Genomic DNA, 26,006 nt, shown 5'->3' with positions numbered 1-26,006 from the left:
AACACATGGTACACATTCAGCACAACGTTCTCTCCACGGTTCTTCTCCTCACCTGGCTGTTGAGGAAGGCCTCGGCCTGCTTGGCGTCTCTCAGGAAGGTCTGGAAGTCGAAGGCCTGGGCCAGCAGGCTGTGGCGGTTCTCCCACATGCGGCGCAGCTCGTGCCAGCCCGTGTCCAGGGCCTGCAGCCTCTGGGCCAGGAACATGTACTGGGCGTCCGTCTGGCCCTGGGTCACCTCGTCGCCCACAGCACGCATCTTCTCATAGTCCTCCTGGTGGAGCAGAGGGATGGAACCATTAGAGACAATTATAAGAAAAATGGAGGATTTTAGCCCACACAATCAAGGATTTTTGCCCGCGTTTTTTTATAGTTTAAATTTAAATTATAGTCTGAAATTAAATTATAGTCTGAAATTAAATTATAGTCTGAAATTAAATTATAGTCTGAGAATTATAGTCTAATAATCACAGTTTCAAGATTATCACAATTATTATACAACTAGATGTCAGGGCCGCAAATACAGGTCAAGAAACCCAAAACGCCAAAGCCTGGTGTGAGGAGATGCTTCGCGGCCCTCACATTTAGGCCCTAACCTTATATTGTTCCAATTCTTCTCTTTCTACCTGCCTGGCATTTGCGTGGCTCAAAGCCGAGACACTATTGGCCTAATTATAGCTCTGCACACACGTCATGCGAAGTCCGGCCTCTCTGGCCTCTCCTCTCCTCCCTCCCCACTTTGCTTTGCGGCCCTAACCTCTAGTCACATCCTTCCCAACCTCCCAACCTCAGTCATGTGATTAAGAGGTCAGACTTCCTGTATCTGGTTGCTATGGCAGCCTGCCAGATCAGGCTGTGGGTCTGATAGGGAAATCAGAGAATCAATCAAGCTGAGAGTCTGATCACTGATGGAGGTGAGGTAAGATGTCTAAAACATAGAGTGTGATCACTGATGGAGGTGGGGTAAGATGTCTAAAACATAGAGTGTGATCACTGATGGAGGTGAGGTAAGATGTCTAAAACATAGAGTCTGATCACTGATGGAGGTGGGGTAAGATGTCTAAAACATAGAGTGTGATCACTGATGGAGGTGGGGTAAGATGTCTAAAACATAGAGTGTGATCACTGATGGAGGTGAGGTAAGATGTCTAAAACATAGAGTGTGATCACAGATGGAGGTGGGGTAAGATGTCTAAAACATAGAGTGTGATCACTGATGGAGGTGAGGTAAGATGTCTAAAACATAGAGTGTGATCACTGATGGAGGTGAGGTAAGATGTCTAAAACATAGAGTGTGATCACTGATGGAGGTGGGGTAAGATGTCTAAAACATAGCTGATCACTGATGGAGGTGGGGTAAGATGTCTAAAACATAGAGTGTGATCACTGATGGAGGTGAGGTAAGATGTCTAAAACATAGAGTGTGATCACTGATGGAGGTGGGGTAAGATGTCTAAAACATAGAGTGTGATCACTGATGGAGGTGAGGTAAGATGTCTAAAACATAGAGTGTGATCACAGATGGAGGTGAGGTAAGATGTCTAAAACATAGAGTCTGATCACAGATGGAGGTGGGGTAAGATGTCTAAAACATAGAGTGTGATCACTGATGGAGGTGAGGTAAGATGTCTAAAACATAGAGTGTGATCACTGATGGAGGTGAGGTAAGATGTCTAAAACATAGAGTCTGATCACTGATGGAGGTGAGGTAAGATGTCTAAAACATAGAGTCTGATCACTGATGGAGGTGAGGTAAGATGTCTAAAACATAGAGTCTGATCACTGATGGAGGTGAGGTAAGATGTCTAAAACATAGTCACTGATGGAGGTGAGGTAAGATGTCTAAAACATAGAGTGTGATCACTGATGGAGGTGAGGTAAGATGTCTAAAACATAGAGTGTGATCACTGATGGAGGTGAGGTAAGATGTCTAAAACATAGAGTCTGATCACTGATGGAGGTGAGGTAAGATGTCTAAAACATAGAGTCTGATCACTGATGGAGGTGAGGTAAGATGTCTAAAACATAGAGTCTGATCACAGATGGAGGTGAGGTAAGATGTCTAAAACATAGAGTCTGATCACTGATGGAGGTGAGGTAAGATGTCTAAAACATAGAGTCTGATCACAGATGGAGGTGAGGTAAGATGTCTAAAACATAGAGTCTGATCACTGATGGAGGTGAGGTAAGATGTCTAAAACATAGAGTCTGATCACAGATGGAGGTGGGGTAAGATGTCTAAAACATAGAGTCTGATCACTGATGGAGGTGAGGTAAGATGTCTAAAACATAGAGTCTGATCACAGATGGAGGTGGGGTAAGATGTCTAAAACATAGTCTGATCACTGATGGAGGTGAGGTAAGATGTCTAAAACATAGAGTCTGATCACTGATGGAGGTGAGGTAAGATGTCTAAAACATAGAGTCTGATCACAGATGGAGGTGAGGTAAGATGTCTAAAACATAGAGTCTGATCACTGATGGAGGTGAGGTAAGATGTCTAAAACATAGAGTCTGATCACAGATGGAGGTGGGGTAAGATGTCTAAAACATAGAGTCTGATCACTGATGGAGGTGAGGTAAGATGTCTAAAACATAGAGTCTGATCACAGATGGAGGTGAGGTAAGATGTCTAAAACATAGAGTCTGATCACTGATGGAGGTGAGGTAAGATGTCTAAAACATAGAGTCTGATCACTGATGGAGGTGAGGTAAGATGTCTAAAACATAGAGTCTGATCACTGATGGAGGTGGGGTAAGATGTCTAAAACATAGAGTCTGATCACTGATGGAGGTGAGGTAAGATGTCTAAAACATAGAGTCTGATCACTGATGGAGGTGAGGTAAGATGCCTAAAACATAGAGTCTGATCACTGATGGAGGTGAGGTAAGATGTCTAAAACATAGAGTCTGATCACTGATGGAGGTGAGGTAAGATGTCTAAAACATAGAGTCTGATCACTGATGGAGGTGGGGTAAGATGTCTAAAACATAGAGTCTGATCACTGATGGAGGTGAGGTAAGATGTCTAAAACATAGAGTCTGATCACTGATGGAGGTGAGGTAAGATGTCTAAAACATAGTCTGATCACTGATGGAGGTGAGGTAAGATGCCTAAAACATAGAGTCTGATCACTGATGGAGGTGAGGTAAGATGTCTAAAACATAGAGTCTGATCACTGATGGAGGTGAGGTAAGATGCCTAAAACATAGAGTCTGATCACTGATGGAGGTGAGGTAAGATGCCTAAAACATAGCCATAGCTCTGATCAACAGTCTGTGACGGGTCATGGAGGCATGTGGAGGGATCCTGTGCTTGAGAATCCCGGACGAACTTTGGAGCTTTTGTCAATTATATAGTAGTAAGATAGTAAGATGTGTGTACAATTTAGCAGATGCTCTTTATCCAGAGTGACTTGCAATAAGCAAGGTAAACACATGCATCAAATGCAGAGAGACAGTGTAGTGCCTCAGTAAACTAGGATCCCAGGTAAACCAAGAACCTAGCATCGGTCTAAACAGTATAATATGATAATATCAACAATTATAATCTGTGAGATCCATGGAAACTATAAGATACCAGGTAAACAATGAACCTATCATCTGTCTAAATCAGGGCTTCTCAAAGTGAGTGCCCTGGCACCCTAGGGTGCCTTGACACAAGTCCAGGGGTGCCTCAGAATACTTTGATAATATTTGGAATTTATCAATGTCACTTCAGTTTAACCACTTAGACTCTCTATACTTAGTAAAACAGACCTGAGTTAAACTGCACTGGGTGCGTTCGTTTTCAGCCTACAGTACACCAAGTCTATTCACCAAAAATAGCAGATCTACAAGCTCATAACGTGACGCGTTGTGAGCTTGCAGATCGCCTACTTTTGGTGAATGTTCCCCCCAGGATAGGAATGCAACGCCAAGAATAAAACTTATTTTCAGTCTGTCCTAAATAATGGAAACAAATATTGTCTCCAGTTTTCCTCGTGACATACTGTATCTTTGGGGGGAAAGATTTACATATTTACATCCCATTAATATGACAAAAGGTGCTATAAAGTAACAATGTCATTCAGGGGTGCCGTGGATGAAAAAAGTTATTTACAGGGGTGACCTGAACATGTTTGAGAACCACTGGTCTAAATAACATGCTGTCTAAATGACATTTGAACCTTTACCTTTGCTCATGTGATTATAAAATCACAATTTGAGCATTTGTAAATTTGAGCTTTTATTTTATCAGCTGCTGCCTTTCAAAACACAAATAATACAGTAGCCAAATAAATAAATACGTACAGAATAATAAATACAAATCTCACAACTCTTTGGAATTAAATAAAACCATATCTTTAACATCTATGTAGGCCCCCTTGTCTAAAGGCTTTTCAACTGTATTACAAGAGAGCATTTCCACTTCTACGTTTCTACCTGAGTAGGTATTTACATCCATTTTTGTATTTATTGTGATGTTTTAACACGGTTATACTGAGCCTCTGTGGTTGATTAAAATAGACTATGTGATCTCCATGTCTCTCCAGCTCTTAAATAAACAGAAAATACTTTTCCAGGTGGGTTGCCAATTCTATAATGTTCCAGTTCCAAAATTTGTCTGCTCATTTCTTTGTGCCATCACTTCCAATTTCACTTCTTTAACCCATTAAGACCTGGAACGCATCTGTGTCACTTTAGATTTCTTTGGCTATTCAAAAATAGCAGATCTACAAGCTTGTAGCGCGGCACCGAGTGCCGCCCTATGAGCTTGTAGATCTGCTATTTTTGAAAAATCTTGAAAAAATATATTTTTTTAAGAATCGCCTCAGGTCTTAATGGGTTAATCTGTATCCTGTGTGACCTCTCTCTCTCCTGATTGGATAAAATTGCTATCCCGACCAGTCTCCTGAAAATGAATTTTCTGGGTCTAAAAGAGCAGGAAAGACGCGGAGACCCTGCCTTGTTACTGAACAAACACTCAATAGCAGCGATTACTATCACAATTTAGAGATATTTAACACGTATTTTAACACATACCTTGTAGTTGTCCACCTCGTTCTTGATGCTCTCGTGCTGGGCCAGCAGGGACTCGGACTCGGGCAGCGAGGTGGGGATGTCCTCGGAGGCCACGGCGGTCTGCGTGCGCGACAGCCAGGACTGGAAGTCGTCCAGGTCGCGCAGGAAGCCCTGCAGCCGCCCGGCCTCGCCCAGGGACTCCTCGCGCCGCTTCATGGTGGCGTTCAGCTCCTCCCACACCGTCTGGATCTCCGCCAGGCGGCCCTGGATCTCCTCCGCCTGCTCCGGGTGCTCCTCGGCCAGCTTCTCTGCCTCCTTCCTCAGGTCGTCCAGCTTGCCCTGCAGGGGGTCAGGCGCCACAAGGGAGGGTTATTTATAGGGATGAGTAACAGCATTAGTACCTCAAACACAGTGGTGGTAACATTCTTTACTTAAGAAAAAGTATCAATACTGCAATGTAGAAATACTGGTATCAAAATGTACTTAAAGTACCAAAAGTAAAAGTACTCATTGTGCAGGATGTCCCATTTCACAAGTTCAAAATGGATAACAAATCTTTTGAAAATAGCCGATCTACAAGCTCACAATGCGTCGCGTAGCGACGCATTGTGAGCTTGTAGATCGGCTATTTTCAAATGGGCAAAATGTATATAGGTCTGAAGTGGTCAAAATCTACAAAGTAACTAGTTACTAAAGTTTTCAAATAATTGTAGGGGAGTAAAAGTACAATATTTGCCTCTGAGATGTAGCGGAGTACAAGTAAAAAGTACAGAAAATTGGAAATACTCCAGTAAAGTCAAAACACCTCAACATTGAACTTAAGTACAGTACTTGAGTAAATGTACTTGGTTACTTTACACCACTGCTCAAACCCAGACAAATATTTTAAAGCTTTTTTTGTTTTAATATTATTTTCTCTGAGGTTCTGTGGTCCAGCCAGTTCCTTTCTAAACCATTTTGATTCTATTTTTTCCCTGTTCGTTGCATTTAACCACTTTCAACCTAGCGTCCCTACTTTGGGCAGGTAATTATAGGGAAAAAAAGAGTTAAAAAACAGCCAATCTATAAGCTCACACCGTTTGACTTTTATTTTATATATGGGAAGTATAACATAGGGTTTGTGTTTTGTCCACAAGCCACAAACACAATCCCTAAACTCTACCTCAATCCCTATGCTTGGTCAGGATGAAACTGAACTGAACTAGAGACACTGCAGTCAGTAGAGTGCACACCTCCCCTATGTAACTGTCAATAAAAAAAAAAAATAGTTATTTCTACCTGGGATGTGACCGATGAATGATGTCCTTTTGACCATGAGCTTTAACTTCTTTGACACAATCTCTTTGGGGCAGCTTACTGATCATATACTGTAACTTAAAAACCCCTTATGCCCTTCATTGACTGGGGTCAAACAGGGGTCTATCCTGTGACCAAGGTAGTACAATCATGTTTCCAACTCAGAAACATTGCAAAAATGTAATCCTTTCTATCATATTCAGACCTGGAGAAGGTCATTCATGCCTTCATTTCCTCACCCCTCGAATACTGCAACTCCCTGTATTCTGGGCTCAGCAACAAAAAGGCTATCTCCCGTCTCCAACTTTTACACAATTCAGCAGCTATAGATTATTGACCGACTCTAGGAGGCGTGACCACATTACAACCTGTCCTGGCCTGCCTTCACTGGCTGCCAGTGAGTTTCAGAATTTGATTTTAAGATTTTACTGACAACCTTGTATGGCCCAGGCCCTCAGGTACATTTCAGATATGCTGGAGCTGTTTTAAGCCGGCGTGCAGCCTCAGATCCTCGGGGCAGGGCTCTCTAGATTGTTCCCATCACTCGTCTTGTCACCATGGGTGACCGGGGCTTTGTCGGCCCGGGCACCTACTGTAGGCTCTGGAATGCCCTGCCAGAGGCTCTAAGGCTAGAGCTACTGGGTCAGTGTCAAATCACGGCAGAAAACTCACCTTTACACCAAGGCATTCTCTTAAGATTCTTGGAGTCACTTTTTTTTTTACTTGTTTACCTTTTGTTTAATTAACTATCGTTGTTGTTTTACCTTGCTGCACTGAATTTTATTGGAAAACACTTTGTAACTTTGTTTTGAAAAGCGCTTTATAAATACATTTTATTATTAATATTATTATTATCTTTGGACCCCTCCTTTGTTCCCCTCTACACCAAATCTCTTCGCCCCAAAATAGCCGATCTACTAGTTCACAACGTGTCACAATGCAATGCGTTGTGAACCCGTAGAGCGGAGGTCAGTGACCGACAGTAAATGCATCTCTGCATGGGTCCAGGTTTTTACCTGAATGGCCTCCAGGTGTCAGTGAACTAAATACATCTCTGTATGGGTCAGGGCTACCTGAATGTGATGGAGGTCAGTGAACTATAAATACATCTCTGCATGGGTCCAGGTTTTTACCTGAATGTGATGGAGGTCAGTGAACTATAAATGCATCTCTGCATGGGTCCAGGTTTTTACCTGAATGGTCTCCAGGTGTCAGTAAACTATAAATGTATCTCTGTATGGGTCAGGTTTTTACCTGAATGTGATGGAGGTCAGTGAACTATAAATGTATCTCTGCATGGGTCCAGGTGTTTACCTGAATGGCCTCCAGGTCTCTCTCCATGCCGGTCAGCTTGCGCTGCAGGGCCATGACCCCGGCCAGGTCGTTGCCCAGGCTCTGGGTGGACTCGATCACCTTGGTCTTCTCCCTCATCCAGGTCTGGCTCTCGTTGCACTCCAGGTGGTAGTTCTGGATGTTCAGAGCAGACTCCAGGTCCTGCTTCTTCTGACCGGCCAGCTGCTGGAACTCCTTCCATCTGAAGAGGCAGTGTTGGATTTTCACAGCAAGTTTAGTTTTAGTCACAGTATTTTTTATCAATTTAGTTTAAGTCATGTTTTAGTCATCTGAAATGTTTTCATTTTAGTCAAATTTTAGTTGACAAAATATCATGAGATTTTTGTCAACTAAATCTACAGTCTATTTAGTCGACTAACATGTATTTTGGCGGGCCGTGATGGCATTGTCATGTCTGATTTATACTTAGCTGCACGCCAAAAATATCCGATCTACAGTACAAGCTCACGAAACCTGCACACAACTAAGCATAAAAGGGCTTGTCTTTGTTCTACAAAGACAAGTCCTCTTCTCCACTAGATCCCTCACTAACATTTCCGTCTAGTTTTTATTTGTTGATGAAATTGTCAATATATTTAGTCTTAGTTTTAGTCATCATAGCTTATCGTTTTTATTTAGTTTTCGTCAGTAAAAAAAGGTAGTCGACAAACATTTTTTTGTCACAGCTTTAGTCAACGAAATTAAAAGTGATCTGAGGGAACCGTTCAGTCAGTTCAATAGGGTTTAACAGTTTACCTTCCTGTGTAAAACAAGGACAAAAACGGGGTTGTGTTATGGACCGACCTGTCGTTGAGCTGGTCCTGTGTCTGGTGGATCTGCTCCTTGTTACAGTTGTCAGAGCTGAGCAGCTGCTCGGCCACCTGGTTCACATCGGTCACACGACTGCCCAGGTTGTTCATCTCAGGCTCCAGCGTCTCGAACCTGCAGCCACACAAAACATGTTAGTCAAACTCATCCATTTCATTGATTGTAATCCATTTCATCTATTATGCAAGGGATAATTGACGGTTAGCTGATTATTGAAAATGAAAGCCTGACAGGGTGATTATGCACCGACGCGATAGCGGAGGTGCATAATCACCCTGAAGGGCTTTCATTTTCAATAATGACCGGCGACCCGTCAATTATGCCGCGTATTACTCGGCTACTTTGACCCAATATATCATAATTTGAAGATTTGCTGCTCCATTCACTTCTTGTTTAACTTATTACTTTAAAAGGCTGTATCTCGGCTCCTGTGTACTTTTTTTTTACTATGTATTTTTGGTCCAGACATGTTATTTTCAAAGGCAGACAATTAATGTCAACGAGGTCGCAATGACCTCGTTGACATTTGTGAAACCACACAGTATAACCCTCAGTGATTAGCAATCATCAGGGGATCAATCATAATGGAGATAAATATTCTGTGACTACTAAGGTAAGAAAATCCAAAAATCACTGGCAGTGGGCAAACGCGGCCAGAAATAAGTCTGGCAGTGAGAGAGTTAATGAGCTCAGCTGTCATTATACAGAAATAACACACCGCTAAATTCAGCCATTGACCAATCAGAATGAAGCATTCAACCAAGCCTTGTAATAACGTGTGTTAAAGTATGTGTGTAGTGTTCTGACCTCTGCTGCACCACCTCCAGGTCCTCCAGCTTGGTGGGGATCTCCATGCTGTCCAGCCACTGCTCCTTCTCCTCCACCCAGAGCAGACAGGCCCCCGCCTCGCTGAACATGCGGTACAGAGCCAGGGCCCCCTCCAGGGCCTGACGGCGAGACGCTGACAGGGTCTCCAGCTCCTGGTAGCGCTGCTCGATGGCAGGCAGACGACCCTGAACCTACACACACACAGTGGACTTATACATTAGACCAGTGGTTCACAATACTATTTTTGCTCCAGATCCAACAGAGACATTTTATGTCGACATATTGTGAGCTTGTTTTTTTACATTTATGAAATTCTTAGATTTTCTAAAACATTTTGAAAAAACAAACTGAAAACATTGTTATTTATCTTTGAAAATCTTTTTAAATAATAATAAAAAATATCCACAAGTTTCCTAGAGCTTTGTGGGCATCACTTTCTGTCCATTTGATATTGGAATCAGGGATCAAATCGACGGGAAGTGATGCCCACACTGCCCTAGGAAAATTGTGGATATATAGAAACCAAATAAAAGGGGGATATTTACTTTATATTTACGCGGAACCATTGAAATGGTTCCGCGACCCATTAATCGGTTCCGAACCACTGTTTGGGAAATACTGGTTTAGGTCAGTGGTTGTCAAAGTGGATAGACAAAGTCTATGTGGATAAACACAAACAAGCCTACGGCATTGTGCTCCACCCAACAGCAACAACACTACATCACCATAAGTAAATACATCACAATAAGTAAATACCCCCAGGAGTCCTTGAGGGGTTTCCAGGGCGTCCGCAGGAAAAAGTATAGTTTTACATATTGTGCTAAAGTGGTTTATGTAGGCTGCCCTAGCCCGTCTGATATCTGGTCTAGAGGGGCGGGTTCAACATCTCCGGAGAAAGAATCTGTGGGCTTCCGTTGGTTCACCGATCTGTGTGCCTGCCCCACGCCCCTCCTCCTCCCCCAATGTGCAGCATTGAGAGCCCTGACGTCACAACATTTGGAGCGACTCTGGTTGGTTGGGGAGATGAAAGGTTGACTCTCACTTCCTATGCCAGGAACGTTAACAGGCTGGTCCAGGCTCTTATTTTTGAGCAAAACGCGAAGGAAAATAAAAGCCTGGAGATCGAGGCTATTGTTTATGAAACACAGCGCTAGAGTGTGTGTGTGTGTGTGTGTGTGTGTGTGTGTGTGTGTGTGTGTGTGTGTGTGTGTGTGTGTGTGTGTGTGTGTGTGTGTGTGTGTGTGTGTGTGTGTGAGAGAGGGTGGGGGGGATCCTTTTCATGCTGTTTCACAAAACAATGTTCAGTTGTGAGATGTAATTTAGCTTTAATCCATGTGATTGTGAAAACAAGTAAGCAGTGATGCATATATATAGTTTTTTGGGGGGGGTAGTAAACAGGGGCATTCAGCCGTTAAACAACCCAACACAGTGTTATCTCACAGTTCCACACAGTCAGTGCTGAGAATGCCTAATCATTGACTCAAAACTATTCTGACAATTTCCACTAACAGCTCGTACTAGCAATTTTACCTTCTTGTTTACAACATTTCCCTCTCCCCCGTTATTTGGAAAATCACAAATCGAATAAATTGGTGAAATAAAATGCAATAAAAGCCAGTGTTTCTGTGATGACTTGTCCTTTTCACTAGACCACTGGAAGTCTAATGAAAAAGGACAATCCACAGCCTAAAACTTGTTCATGCCAAGGAGTCAAGGACCCCTAAATTGAAATATATTTGGCCGCGGACCCCCATCTGAAAATGTTTTGTGCCAGGGACCCCCAGGAGCGAATATTTGAGTTAAAATTATTCAAAAATAGCAGATCTACAAGCTCATAGCGCGGCACTGAGTGTCGCGCTATGAGCTTGTATATCTGCTATTTTTGTATAGCCAACGTATAAAAGTTTAAAGTGGTTTAAATTATTGTGATGTTATATTAACACACTTTGCTGGGGACCCCCTGGAACCACCTGGTTCCAGGGGGGACCACTGGTCAAGAACCAGTGAACTAGAGGCAGAAGAAGTGAACAAAGGTGCAAGGACAAAGGTGCAAAACAAGTTGTGAAACCAACCTCAGGGAAGTTGACGTAGGCCTCGGGCAGCCCCATGGCCTGCTCATGCAGGGAGTCTATGAGCGGGTGGTGGCTCTGGATCTCCTCGTCCACCTCGCGCTGCTTGCGGGCCAGGGTCTGCGTGGAGAACTCGTCGTGGCCCAGCTCCTGGCTGGACACCTGCCTGAGGGTCTCCATGATCCACGCCTCCATGTCGTTGGCGTCCGTCTGGAACTGGTGCAGCGCCACGGCCTCCTTCAGCCTCTGCTCCCTCTGCTGAGACGTCTGGGGGGAGGGATACAATACAAGGATTAATAACACGCAGGAAACAAGGTACGCACTACACAACTTTTATTTCATGACGTACCATGTCAGACTATGCGATACTAGTGGAATAAATCCTTGCCGTTTCTGTGTCGGCAGACTGGCAGCACTACAAGATGGATCATCTCCGTGACGTTGCACAAGATCGGGGACGCGTCAGAAATATTGTGCATCATGTGCAAAATATGCATATGATAGAATCATTCAGAAGTGCACGGCTGCTGATGAATTATTTATTTATTTACCTTGCACTCCGTATTGTTTAATATTGACGACGTATGACGAATATTGGTCTTTTGATATGTCACACTACAAGATGAAAAGACGCACGTTCATTTGTCTGGAGTTCATAATCGGGCCCGACACAAGTTGTCGGGGGTGACCTATCTATCAGGCAAAAAATATGGCTTCTGGCCTTTTGTCAGCGTTTTGAGGTCACACTGAAACATCCTCTCTGTCTCCCTCCATCTCCCCCTCATCCTTCTCTCTCTCTCTATGAGGCTATGATCCAAACAAAGTGATAGGATGGCGCCTCCTTAAATATATTTAATATATCCGAGTTTATTTTCTCAGAAATGTGCTTGTTCGAGAACTCAGAAATGTCCGACTTTATAAACTCACAGATTTGCCACATACAACTAAGAGATTTCTTAGTTTAATGTGGCAAATCTGTGAGATAATAAAGTCGAACATTTCCGAGATTTTACTCAGAAATCTCTGAGATTAACACATTCCATGCAAGAGGTTAATCTCATAATGTACTCACCAGTGCCAACGTTTTATTGTTGTTTTTTTGTTTTTTTCACGTCGCCATAGACCTTGTTAAAATCCTTAAGATTGAGCGCTGCACTGTTTGTAAACATCGCGGAGATGTCCCTGCTTCTACCAGTGAAGACCACGTGTCAAACGGTGCCTCCATGTTGTAGTTAGGACGGTTTATGTTAAACAGTGATCAGCGAGGAAAAAAACTACAAAGAAAAAATGCCGTTTCAATTTCGTCATTAGAACGGAAGTCGAGGGGATCGGCAAAACCGGATCCCGAATAATTCCATTTCCGGAGGTGTTACAATGAAATGTGCCGTGACAAAAATTGAAAAAAGTGCAATGTGAACTTTTTTTTCGAAAAAAAGGAAAAAGCACCAGTTGGCGTAGATCTACGCGACTGGCACTCAATGTGTTAATGTCGCAAATCTGTGAGTTTATAAAGTGGGACTTTTATTATTTATTTATTTTCACCAAGATGGCCCTAATCCGTCGTAGTAGACTAGATTCATATAACATAAATGAAAAGACCACAGACAGCGAAGACAAATTCTGCCCCTCACCTCCTCCAGACGTGTCCACTGCTCCCGGATGTCCCGGATCCTCTCGGTGACCTCGGGGGCGCCGAAGTGGCCCTCGTCCACCAGGGCCTCGCCGGCGGCGATGCTGTTCCCCAGGGGCCCGTAGCGGGCCGCCATCTCGTCCCGGAAGGCCTCGTGCTTGCTGAGGAGGTGCAGCGCGGAGGTGAGGTCGCGGCCGCAGTCGCCCGCCGACAGGATCTGCTCCTGCTCGCGGATCCAGGCGCCCTCCTCCCCGATCTCCCAGAGGAACTGCCACAGGCGCCGCGAGTCCTCCAGGCGCACCCTCCTCTTGCCCGCCAGCGTGCCCAGCTCCTCGTAGGCGCGGCCCAGGAGCTCCACCCGCTCCTCCACCAGCGCAGGCTCACACGGCTTATAGGCTACGGACGGGGTTTATCATGATAATAATAATAAAAAAGACACTTAGATTTATATTAGCCTCGTTCACCTTAAACCATTAACACCGGGAACGCATCCGTGTGTCATTTTTAGATTTATTTGGGCTATTCAAAAATAGCAGACCTACAAGCTCATGAGCTTGTAGGTCTGCTATTTTTGAAAAGTCATGAAAATGTGTGCAAATCTTTGAATATATATATATTTTAAAGCGAACATTTGTAACTCAAATCTTAATGCTTCTGGGAATTCCACAAATGTCTTCTAAACTTTTAAAAATATATCAGTGGTTCTTAAACTTTTTCATGTCAAGGACCCCCAAAATGATATGGATTTGGCCAAGGACCCCCATCTGAAAATACTTTGTTCCCGGGAGCCCAAAAGCAAAGATTTGAGTTAAAAATGTAGCTATATGTTAAAAGATTTGCACACATTTTCAAAAAAAAGAAGCTATGAGCTTGTATATCTGCTATTTTTGAATAGCCAAAGAAATCTTAAAATGACACAGATGCGTTCCCAGTCTTAATGGTTTAACGATAATAAAACGCAGCGTTAAATAAAACACAAAGCAATAGGAACAATGGCAGTGCTGTGAGATCTGTAAAGATTCTGGGCAGTTTTTTTCATTAGGGCTGCCATCCAAAGCAGGAGAATTAGACTCTCCAAGGGGCCGTTACTTTAATATACTTCTCTTCCTAGAGATAAAATGTATAGCATTTAATTGGATCAGAGAGAAAAAAAAGGACAGTTTGTGATGAATATGTTCTGGAGGCACTAAATAACTTAACACTTTCATTCCATTTCTTATTAGTAAAGTTGTATTTTTCAAAAGGTGAGTTATCATTCATTCTAAGAATCATACGGTATGCTAGCTGTGGTTTTCTCTTGCAGTTTTCTAAGCGAGATATTGTAGTCATCGGACTCTTTAGTAGTGTTTGGTCTGTCCATTGTTTCTATTGTAGGTTGGCTATGTTTAGATGCCTATTTTAGATGTCATTTTGTTTTAATGTGTTTTTATTGATGTCTCTATGAGAGCTGCTGTAGCACCTTCATTTCCCCTTGGGGATGAATAAATTACCTACAGTACCTACCTACCTACCTACCTACCTACAGTATCTACCTAGTCAGCTATAAAACAAATCTTGAGGTATTTTTTACTTTACTGGAGTATTTCCCATTGTCAGTACTACTCCACTACATCTCAGAGGCAAACATTGTACTTTTACGCCACTCTACAATTATTTCAAAACTTTAGTTACTTTGTAGATTTTGATTATTATTACAAAACCACTTCATCCCTATATACATTTCGGCCATCTGAAAATAGCAGATCTACAAGCACACAATGTGTCGCGATGGGACACATTGTGAGCTTGTAGATCTGCTATTTTCAAAAGATTTTAATGCATGCATACATTTGAAAACTACAATACATTGCAGTATTGATACTTAAGTAAATAAAAAAGTGTACTTTTTCTACCACATGCCCTCCATTGTAATACATAAGGAGTGAGAGAGAGAGCTGGTCTCCATGCTGACCTTGCTCATGTGAGGTGAAGCGCTGTGCGGCTCCCTGAACACCCTTGATCCTCTCAGCCTGGGCGGAGATGTCCGCCTCCACCAGCGTGTGGGTCTGCAGGAGGTCCAGGACGTCGTGGAGGTGTTTGCCACAGTCCTGGGACTGCAGACGACCCTGGAAATGGAGCAAGAAGAAGTTAGGTATCGGTCATCTCATCTGTTACTGTGACTCGTGGCCACATTTGTGACACTTTTTGCTCAGGCATCCAAAAGTGATATTTTAAAATAAGTGTTAAATAGCTCTATATTCCGATAGTAGTAATTGCTATAGAGTGTTTGTTCTGTAACAGGGGCCTTCCTGTCTCTCCAACAAACAGAAAATACTATTTTAGGTGGGACACCAATTTCATCCAAGAGGGAGAACTCATATACAGTTGTTAAATTATCTTTGAGGGTGTCTCTCTCCTGATTGGAGCTGGGGAGAAATAACACTCGCAGCCCCCTTTAACCACTTAAGTTTGTTTTAAACATATTTTCACTACTTTTGTGTGAAAGTCTTGTATGATGAAGTAAGGCATTCATTTACCAAAAACAAATGAAAAGTTGGAGTAAAAGCATTCTGCCCGACAGCAACAATTTTGTTTAGATTTTTTTATAATCAATTAGTTCTATTAACTGTTGCACCCCTCTACCAGTGTTTTATTCATCTGAAATGTATTAGTTTTTGTCTAGTTTTAGTCGAGTATATATCATAAGATTATAGTTGACTAAATCTACAGTTGATTTAGTCGACTAAAATGTATGTTGTCGGTGCCTTGATGGCGTCGTAATGGCTGATTTTACGCTTGGTTGCATGCTGAAAATAGCCGATCTACAAGCTCACAACTCGTCGCAGCGTGACGCGTTGTGAGCTTGTAGATCGTCCATTTTCAGCATGCAACACCCGAGCTCAACCAAACATAAAATGACTCGTCTTTTAGTTCTACTGGATCTCTTCTCTACTAGTCCCTCACTAACAGTTTAGTCTAGTTTTTATTTGTTGACGAAATTGACAATATATTTAGTCTTAGTTTCAGTCATCATAGCTTAGTTTTTATTTAGTTTTCGTCAGTGAAAAAAGGTACCGTAGTCGACGAACATTTTTAGTCATCATTTTAGTCTATATCAGGGGTCTTCAACGTTTTCAGGCCAAGGACCCCCTAGCTGAGAGAGAGATGAAGCAGGGACCCCCTACTCTATATTGTATAAAATTGTGTTTTTTACTTAAGTCTGCTCTTTTTTCCCTCTACACCTATAGCCTCTTTGCCAAAAATAGCCGATCTACAAGCTCTCAACGCCTCGCAGCGCGAGGCGTTGAGAGCTTGTAGATCTGCTATTTTCGGCTAATGTTCCCCTCAAAAAAGGAATTCTAGGGTTCAAGTGGTTGTAAAAAAAACGAAATCCTATCAAACAAAGATTTGGCGGACCCCCTATAGTAGCTCTGAGAACCCCCTAGGGGTCCCGGACACCCTGTTGAAGACCCCTGGTCTATATGAAATCAACACCGCCCTCTACCAACCTTCATGTCTCCCATCCAGTCCATGATGTATCTCATCTCCTGCATCAGCCTCTGCAGGTCTCGGTGTGAGTTGAGCCTCTCCCGGCGCGCCGCCAGCAGCTCCTTCAGGTACTCCCACAGCCGCAGCACGTTGTCGCGCCGCGCCGCCACGCGGCGCACGTCGTGGTACGCCTCCTCCTCCAGCTTGCGGGCCACCTCCTGCACGGCCGCCACGCGCTCCCCGTACGCCCCGATGTCCGTCTCGATGGCCTCGTGTTTGCGGGTGGCCGCCTCCACCGCGCCCAGGTCTGTGCCGAAGTTGTCCTGATGATGACAGAGAGGTGTGGAACACAGAATATGACATTTCTATACGTATTATTTCATTTTTGAGCGGTGTAGCCGCTCCTATAAGTGGTGTTGGGACACCTCATTAGTACACCCTTCGCTGTACTGTGATTGGCTCATAATAGCACACCCCTCTACAATAGTACACCCCTAGCTGTACTGTGATTGGCTGACTCTATTGGCTGACTCTATTCACTGTGATTGGCTAGCGAGACACATGATGAAATTAATAATCTATAAATAGGACTATGCACTTAAAAAAAAAAATAATAATTTAAGTGAGCTTCCATCACTGTGATGACCACACCGCTCACTTCACACTGGGTGTGATTTTTGAGTGGTGTCAACCCCTCCTATATCTGACTTTGTCTGTGTGTCCGGGTGTACAGTATGTCCAATAAACAAACATTGATGACAACATCAATACGGGGCTCATCAAAGGCACCACTCTCTTCACACAGGGTGTGATTTTTGAGTGGTGCCAAAGGCAACCACTCCTACACATGACTTTGTCCGTGTGTCCGCTACCTTCACACAGGGTGTGATTTTTTAAGTTCTGTCTGTCGTCTTCCTTGGGAGAGAGGGTGTGATCAGTAGCCTCAGGGCACTGTGGTGATTCCTTTGATCTGACTTTACCACAAGGGTGTGAATTCCTGCTTATTGCTTACTTTTGCCATGGGACCCCTGGGCCTGTGGCTTGTGAGAAAGATATAAAAGCACTGTGAAAGATTTGAGGGAGTCTTTTCACCGGTTTCGGATGCTGTCAATGCACTGAATGGGACATTATCACGTTTAACTGAGTGGTTAGTGAGCCCGCCTAGAGAGCCAGAGGCCCTGGTTGCCCCAGGTACGATTCCAGGCCAGGCCAGCAAATGTGTTGATGAAATGAAACATGTCCCTGAGCAAGACACTTAACCCCTAATTGCTCACAGGCCCTCATTGGAAACAAGACCGCAAGGACTTTCATGAACGGACCTGTTAAAGGAATTATCCTATCCTATCAGACTATTGACTGGTCTAAGTAGGTGAGATACTGACCTACCCAAGGGGCTCAGTAGGTGTTTTGTCGTTATTCTGTGGGTTGATGAAAGTTGGGACAAACACTCACCCCAAAACATGATTTACCATTCTGTGCCTATCGGTACATAACTCTAACCCCCATCACACACATTTGTAGGGCAATCGGCAACACATATGTCATGGAGGTTGTGAGACAGCAATAATTTAGGAATTAATCTTTATGAATGAACAAGGAGAAAACGTGCCGATCAGCCTGGCAAAGAAATGGCTGATCTACAAGCTCACAAAGTGTCACGCTGCGACACGATGTGAGCTTGTAGATCGGCTATTTCCGGTGTGCTTCCATAGAAGAAGTGCTGGCTTGTATGGAATCCAAATGACTGAAATCTGTCATAGTGACTGAGAACTTTAATCCATGAACTGAATACTAAAATGAAAATGAGAACGGGGAATGGCTTGGTCATGGCGATCCAAACAGTCCTCTTAAGTGTCTAGACACACAATGTTATGATGAGTGTATTCTCCTGTGCATCTGCTAGCTGTACTCAGACATGAGCTCATGACTAAGGATTTTCTGTGTGAAGAATTGGTCCAGGTGTGACCTGCTTAACATTGAGCAGCACAGCTCTTGTTGTCAGCAATCGTTTGTGTGTGTGTGTGTGTGTGTGTGTGTGTGTGTGTGTGTGTGTGTGTGTGTGTGTGTGTGTGTGTGTGTGTGTGTGTGTGTGTGTGTGTGTGTGTGCCCCCCCCAACACACACACACACACACACACACACACAGTATTAATATACTTGTGAGGGCCAAAGGTCCCCGCAAGTATGGTAGAATTAGAGAAATATGTGAGAAATGCTTATTTCTATGGTTAAAAACATATTTTTGAGTTGGGCTTATAAAGGAAAACATTCCGGTTGGAATTAGGCATTTAGAGTTATGCCTGACTTATATTTAGTTGCCCACACAGTATAACAGATCTACACGCTCACAACTTATCGCAGTGCACCACATCGTGAGCTTGTGATCTGCTATTTCTGCTGTGCGGCACCCGCACACAAGTAAGTATAACTCAGGCTTTAGGTAATTGTATTGCATTAATAAAATTGTCGTCCTAAATTTATGAGTGTGGTAATACAAACGTGGGTGTGTGTGTGTGTGTGTGTGTGTGTGTGTGTGTGTGTGTGTGTGTGTGTGTGTGTGCGTGCACATGTGTGTGAACCTCTTACCTGGGACACCAGTCTCTGGTTCTCACTGAGCCACGTCTCTCTCATGGCCGCCTTGCGGTCGAAGCGAGCGGCCAGCATCTCCAGCTTCTCCTGGCGAATCAGCTCGTTCCTCAGTGCCAGCTCGCGCTCATGCTCCGCCTTCTCCAGCCGTTCCCATGCCTGCCAGGGAGCCAATCGGATCACAGGAAGTTAACAACAACATTCTCAAGCTCACGTCATTGCTGCTTTTTTTTTACTTTGACTTCTTCTAACTGTGACTATGTAAAAACATGACTCTATTGTTATTTACATACGATTACACAGGATGAATTTAAATATTAATTGACTCATTCATTATTAATTAAACGTCCTGTCTGTTTTAGCTCATTTCCATTCACACGAGCTCAAGGCAATTTGTGGGAGAGAATGTTGTTAAGATGACATGACATCATAAGGATGTGGTGCCGTGTCAGCATGCATGGAAGAATACCGTTCATAGTGAGCTTTTAAATACAATATACAGTAGGATATGGTGCCACTGTCACACTTATTAAGTAATCGTCTAATCACATTTATTTGAGATAATCGCAGTTATTGTGCATAATCGTCATAATCGTGTCCATGTTGAAAATTTTCCATATATGTTCAAACATTTTCAAAAATAGTGAAAATAGCCGATCTACAAGCTCACAACGCGTTGTGAGCTTGTAGATTGGCTATTTCCACTATTAATGTTCGCAGATGTATTTTTGGTTCATAATGTTCCAGTGTTCAATGACAAAAACAAAATTCAATCATTAATCGCAATTATTTGTGTGACAATTAATGGTCATGTAAAATGTCATCATCGTGACAGCCCTATAGCCACTGTAATTAAAATGCAGCCTTCAAAGAAGACAGATTCACTGTCTGTAAATACAGAATAGCTACAGTTTATTTATTGTATTTAAATGCAGAATAGCCACAGTCTATTCATTGTATTTAAATACAGTATACAGTAGCTACAGTTTATTCATTGTGTTTAAATACAGAATAGCTACAGTCTATTCATTGTATTTAAATACAGTATAGCTACAGTGTATTCATTGTATTTACAGTCCAGACCATGTCCATGCTATCAGTTTCTAGTGCGACTAGGGAACAGATGCCATGGAGAAGCATCGGCCATAGATCTTCCTGTTGCTAAGCAACACCTCCAACCTGTTTGCAGTGCAGTTGAAATATTTTTAACTTGTCACACACACTGCAGTGTTATGATACATTGTACCAGTACTGAACACTACAGTTCAGTACTGGTACAATGTGTGTCGTTCATGTATTAAAGCTGAAGCTCACGATGAATCATCATTCTAAACCTAATGTTCCTGCTGTTCTACATGGCAGATTGAGGCTTTAACCTACGATTCTATGAAATGAAACACTAACAAACACTCTTCAATCTTATTATATTGCTGGTTTGACAACTTCAAATACTCTTTCATCTTAAATTAAGTAATAGCCGAAATTAGCCGATCTACCAGCTCACAATGTGTCGCAGCACGACACGGTGTGAGCTTGTAGATCGGCTAAAAAGGACATGCTGGTTGCTACGGAATCCAAATGAATGAGATCCGTGGTGGTGACTGAGAACTTAAAGAACTAAGCTAAAAAGCAAACAAAAAAGCTTTCTGTTTAATCCATCCTTTCCAAAGAACAAGAAAAAAAACATCCATCATCATCAGTAGTCTGAACCCTGGTAGTCATGAAAAAAACCTCCTTGTGTCTGCTCTCTGGCTTTAGGGGAGTTGTCCTTCCTATATTAGCCCATTAAGACCTGAAGCCAATTCTACAAATGTCTTCTAAATCCCAACAGTATTCTGGAAAACGTTTCTATATCGGAGGTGCTCAAACTTTTTCATGTCAAGGACCCCCAAAATTATATGTATTTGGCCGCAGACCCCCATCTCAAAATATGTTGTTCCAGGGACCCCCAGAAGCAAAGATTGGAGTTAAAAATGTTCGCTTTAAAAATATATATTATTCAAAGATTTGCACACATTTTTATGATTTAAAAAAAATAGCAGATCTACAAGTTCATAGCGCGGCACTCGGTGCCGCGCTATGAACTTGTAGATCTGCTATTTTTTAATAGCCAAAGTGTAAAATAATGCTTTTTAGCTCAAATCTAACAGGAGACACAGATGCGTTCCAGGTCTCAATGGGTTAGTAATAATGAAAAACCATTAATGGAGATAAATGTCCCTTTAAAATAGCATTTCCTTAGTGCCCAGAGATAATGGCGTGGACCCAGCACTCTGCTGGCCCGGGATCAAACCCTGTCCACAGGAAGTGTTATTGAGCAGCGGAGCGGTTTGGACATGGTGTCCACAGAGAGAGCTTCTTTACTAATGGTCTGTTGTTTACTCATCATGATGATGCACTGAGGCTTACGCTCAGTGTTTCACACTTTGTGGAGCCTCGTCTAGGCCAGTGGTTCTCAACCTGTGGGCCCAAGTCCGTTTGTTCCCAAGTCCGCCTGTTCTGACAGACGGGCAGAGATGACAGAGATGCCCGTCTCTGGCAGCTAAACGATCTATACATTTATTATGTATTTGTTGACGGTGTACAAAGTACATTTACCCATTTTTCTTTTTACACACTAAAACAAGAAAATGGTTGGATGACAGTTTTCCTCTTATAGTCCATGAGCCCCAAAATTGAGCAATGATTATCGAAAGAGTGGGCAAAACCGTACCTATATTAAATTGTTCATAGGGTCAATATAAGTAAATAAATATATGATAACCTTTCCACAGGAGTAGCTTTTTCATGGTTATCACACATTTTGTTATTTTCCCCATACGTACATGACAGGTGAAACAATGACAACATTTTAAAAATAGTTATCACAATGAAACTTCCCCAGTTGATTACTTACATGAAGACAATGATTTATCGTATTACAAGTTTTCTGAAATTGTATATTTAAATATGCAAATTAGGCATTTAGTCCATGAGCCAGAGCCCCACAATTGAGGCAGATATTGAATATTCCCTCGTTAAAAACCTTTGACTTCAACATCTTAATAAAATTAAATAAGAATGTTGACTCTGGCTTTGTCCAATGTTCCAATGTTGAATATGGAAAGTTATGCAAATTCGGGCATATTTTCCAAATGCCGAATTTGCATATTTAAATATACAATTTCAGAAAACTTGACGATAAGTCATTGTCTTCATGTAAGTAATCAACTGGGGAAGTTTCATTATGATAACTATTTTTTAAATGATGTAAAAAGCTGCTCCTGTGGAAAGGTTATCATATATTTATTTACTTATATTGACCCTATACACAATTTAATATAGTTATGGTTTTGCACACTCTTTCGATAATGAAATCTTGTCTGGCTCATAGACTATTAGTCTCGTCTCAGTCTTGCCTCTCTTTCGACTTTAATTGGTTGGTTGAAAAAGTAACAAAGTTACTGCAAATGTTATTATTTGCCATAAGCAATGAAAGGAGAAAAAAAGACGACAAGAATAAACAACTGGGAAGAGGAGTGCTAGCAGGTCTTTGCCATAGAAATGCATGGCAGGAAGCTAAGGCCATGGCAGCTAGCCTGCTAAACCACCCCGGACCAGTGAATTCATATTATCATGTGTCCTCTGCAGAGAAGATTTACCAGGCTGCGTGGCAGCTAAAAAGCAAAAAAAATAAAAAGCTTTCTGTGTAAACAGCCCATAACACAAGTCTTCTCTACCGTGTCTGCCCTGAACTACATCTCACTCTCAGCTGTCCTGCTCTTCTAAAACAGTGGTTCTCTACCAATGGTCCGGGGACCACCAGTGGTCCTTGGGGGGGTTCCAGGTGGTCCCCAGCTAAATGATGGAGAGTTGGTAACCAAATGGACCCTTATTGGGTAGATCTTTAACTCTTGAGTGTAAAATGAAACCAAATGGACCCTTATAGATCTTTAACTCTTGAGAGTGTAAAATGAAACCAAATGGACCCTTATAGATCTTTAACTATTGAGAGTATAAAATGAAACCAAATGGACCCTTATAGATCTTTAACTATTGAGAGTGTAAAATGAAACCAAATGGACCCTTATAGATCTTTAACTCTTGAGAGTGTAAAATTAAACCAAATGGACCCTTATAGATCTTTAACTCTTGAGAGTGTAAAATGAAACCAAATGGACCCTTATAGATCTTTAACTCTTGAGAGTGTAAAATGAAACCAAATGGACTCTTATAGATCTTTAACTCTTGAGAGTGTAAAATGAAACCAAATGGACCCTTATAGATCTTTAACTCTTGAGAGTGTAAAATGAAACCAAATGGACCCTTACGGGTCCATTTGGTTTCATTTTACACTATCACGAGTTAGATTAATATCAAACATCTGCATTACTTAATCAAATAATTGTTATTTCGATCAACGTTTGCCTGTTATCTCTCCTAATGGTACCACCATCAATACAACATGGATGGAATTGTGGACAAAATCTTGTCCAACGATAACAAAATGTTGGGTCTGAGAGTCTAAATCTCATCAAATGGTGATGAATACGTGGCTCAATAAATGCCCAATAAATAATGGACCTTGATATGAAAAGGGTTGAAAAACACTTTTCTAAAACATAGTGCGTGGCATCGGCTGCCTGCTCCCCACCCCTCTAACCACCCTCCCTCCCATCCATCCGTACCTTATTGATGTCTGAGATGAGTTTGCCCTCCCTGGGCATGTAGACCTTCTGGTTGTTGGCTCTCATCTTACTCTGGATGGTGAAGAGTAGAACCTCTAGGTTGCCTTTCTCTGTGAACCTGAGACAGACAGACAGACAGACAGACAGACAGACAGACAGAATCGCTGTTACACCACTGAGCAATACAGTCTAAATGCTCGAGGTGCCTACAAAATACGGTGAAGCAGCATTCTGCTTCTACGGACCGACATCGTGGAATAAACTCCCATTACACATAAGACAGGCAGCCTCTGTGGATAGCTTTAAAGCACAGCTCAAGACTTATTTCTTCACTCTTTCTTTTAGCTGATTTTTTGGGTTGATTTTTAAATCTCTGTGTTGTTACCCATGTCCTCACTGTATTGCCTGATTCACTGCCTTTTGCTATTATTTTAATGTAGTTTTATGCTTTTGCTCTCTTTTTTTTGCTTTATTGTTAAATAGGTCGTAACTGTAATTGTATTCTTGCTCTGTAAAGCACTTTGCATTTCAGGTCATGAAAGGTGCTATACAAATAAAGTTTATTATTATTAAATCAGTGGCTTCCAAAAAAAAAAGCTTAGACCCACTTGTGTGTTCCAGACATGTTGCCCACGTACGTACATATATTTCTACATATTCCTCATAGGAACAACAGGAAAAATAGCCGATCTACAAGCTCACCATGTTTTTACAGGATAATAGATTCGGTATGACAAGTTGAACCGATATTGTCTCTTTTCAGGTGGAAAACTGTTACTTTTCTTTTCAAGCTCTAAACGAGCTTGTGGATCTACAACTTGTAGTATGATTAAGTAGGGAGTTAATTTACGGAAACGTTAAAATATGGAGATGAGTTTCTGCCTGACAGCAACGATATACAGTACAGGCAGACAGTGAAGGACTTTATGCAACAAATTAAGACTATATTTCACAGCCTGCAGTAGCTATTACAGTATAATTGGTAGTGTGGAAAACACCGATTATGGGCTGCTGTTCTAGATGTGGATCAAGCTGCTACATTAGTTTGCAAAACGGTTTCATTTTTAATCCTCCATTAAGACTGGGGAACGCTGTCTTCTGTGTCATTTTAGATCGCTTAGGCTATTCAAAAATAGCAGATCTGCAAGCTCATAGCGCGGCACCGAGTGCCGCGCTATGAGCTTGCAGATCTGCTATTTTTGAATAACAGTTTTTTGGGAAAAAAAAGTATGTTGCTATAATATCAGTGGCTCTCAAACCTATTCATGTCAAGGACCACCCAAAATAATATGAACGTGGCCGCAGACCCCCAAACTAAAAAATATTTAGTTCCAGGGACCCGCCAGAGGCAAAGATTTGAGTTACAAATGTTCGCTTTAAAAAAAAATACATATATATATATTCAAAGATTTACCAAAATGTAAAAAAAAATAAAAAAAATGCAGATCAACAAGCTCGTAGCGCTGCACTCGGTGCCCGCGCTACGAGCTTGTATATCCGCTATTTTTGAATAGCCAAAGTATAAGATAATGGTTTTAAGTGGTTGCTTTCCCAGTCTTAATGGGTTAAGAGCAGAATCATGAGCTGAAGCTCAGTTCAGAGAGGTCGTGGTTTGGCTCTCAGACAAAGACAACACGTGTCTATAAACCGTGTTCATGAAACCCTAATATTTCCTCAAACTCGTTCTGTCATTCCAAATAATGAGACGTTTGACACGGGCTGATTACATACAAACAGTAAGTCTGAAGCCGGTATGAGGCAATAAATACCAGTCAGATGTCCTGGGGCTAGACTGCACTGGATGCTGAACATTCCATGTGCAACACGCATGTACACAACTCTGAAGAACACAGGCTATGGTAGTCTATGTGTGTGCGTGTGTGTGTGTGTGTGTGTGTGTGTGTGTGTGTGTGTGTGTGTGTGTGTGTGTGTGTGTGTGTGTGTGTGTGTGTGTGCGTGTGCGTGTGTGTGTGTGTCTGTCAGCTACTAGTCGCTGACAGTTACAATCACTATCTGCTGCCACTTCTAACCTCAAGTACGTACCTGTTCCTTCCTATTACATACTGCTGTTTTTATAAACGGCCTCATAATGTACCACTGTCATCCTCCTGAATATCTACAATGTTCTGACCGGCTTGTATATGTACAGTGTACATGGGCAGCTGGCGGCCCCCGGGGGCCACATCATGCGGCCCCCACCTTCACTTACTGCGGCCCGCAGGTTAATGTCAGAATACTGATATTATTATTGATTTAAGCTGTTTACAATTCCAAACAAACACAGACACAGACAGTCGCGCGA

At 42.3% G+C, this 26,006-nt stretch overlaps 1 protein-coding gene across 1 annotated transcript in view; it reads right to left on the bottom strand.

The window, feature by feature from the left end:
- Positions 1 to 26,006, bottom strand: part of sptbn2 (spectrin, beta, non-erythrocytic 2) — a 144,268-nt gene that overhangs the window by 36,983 nt on the left and 81,279 nt on the right. Inside the window, exons 9-19 of the mRNA XM_084073222.1 lie at positions 23,705 to 23,822; positions 19,038 to 19,196; positions 16,473 to 16,775; positions 14,936 to 15,089; positions 12,986 to 13,380; positions 11,358 to 11,621; positions 9,265 to 9,476; positions 8,434 to 8,571; positions 7,612 to 7,831; positions 5,023 to 5,340; positions 53 to 271 (exon numbers count right to left, since the gene is read on the bottom strand). Of these exons, the coding sequence (XP_083929348.1) occupies positions 53 to 271; positions 5,023 to 5,340; positions 7,612 to 7,831; positions 8,434 to 8,571; positions 9,265 to 9,476; positions 11,358 to 11,621; positions 12,986 to 13,380; positions 14,936 to 15,089; positions 16,473 to 16,775; positions 19,038 to 19,196; positions 23,705 to 23,822 (2,500 nt within the window). The remainder of the gene's footprint in view (positions 1 to 52; positions 272 to 5,022; positions 5,341 to 7,611; positions 7,832 to 8,433; positions 8,572 to 9,264; positions 9,477 to 11,357; positions 11,622 to 12,985; positions 13,381 to 14,935; positions 15,090 to 16,472; positions 16,776 to 19,037; positions 19,197 to 23,704; positions 23,823 to 26,006) is intronic.

The sequence above is a fragment of the Gymnoscopelus microlampas genome (genome assembly GCF_963454915.1).
Source record: "Gymnoscopelus microlampas genome assembly, chromosome: 12".
NCBI classification, from domain to species: Eukaryota; Metazoa; Chordata; class Actinopteri; order Myctophiformes; family Myctophidae; genus Gymnoscopelus; species Gymnoscopelus microlampas.
This window is presented reverse-complemented; position numbering and strand designations above follow the sequence as displayed.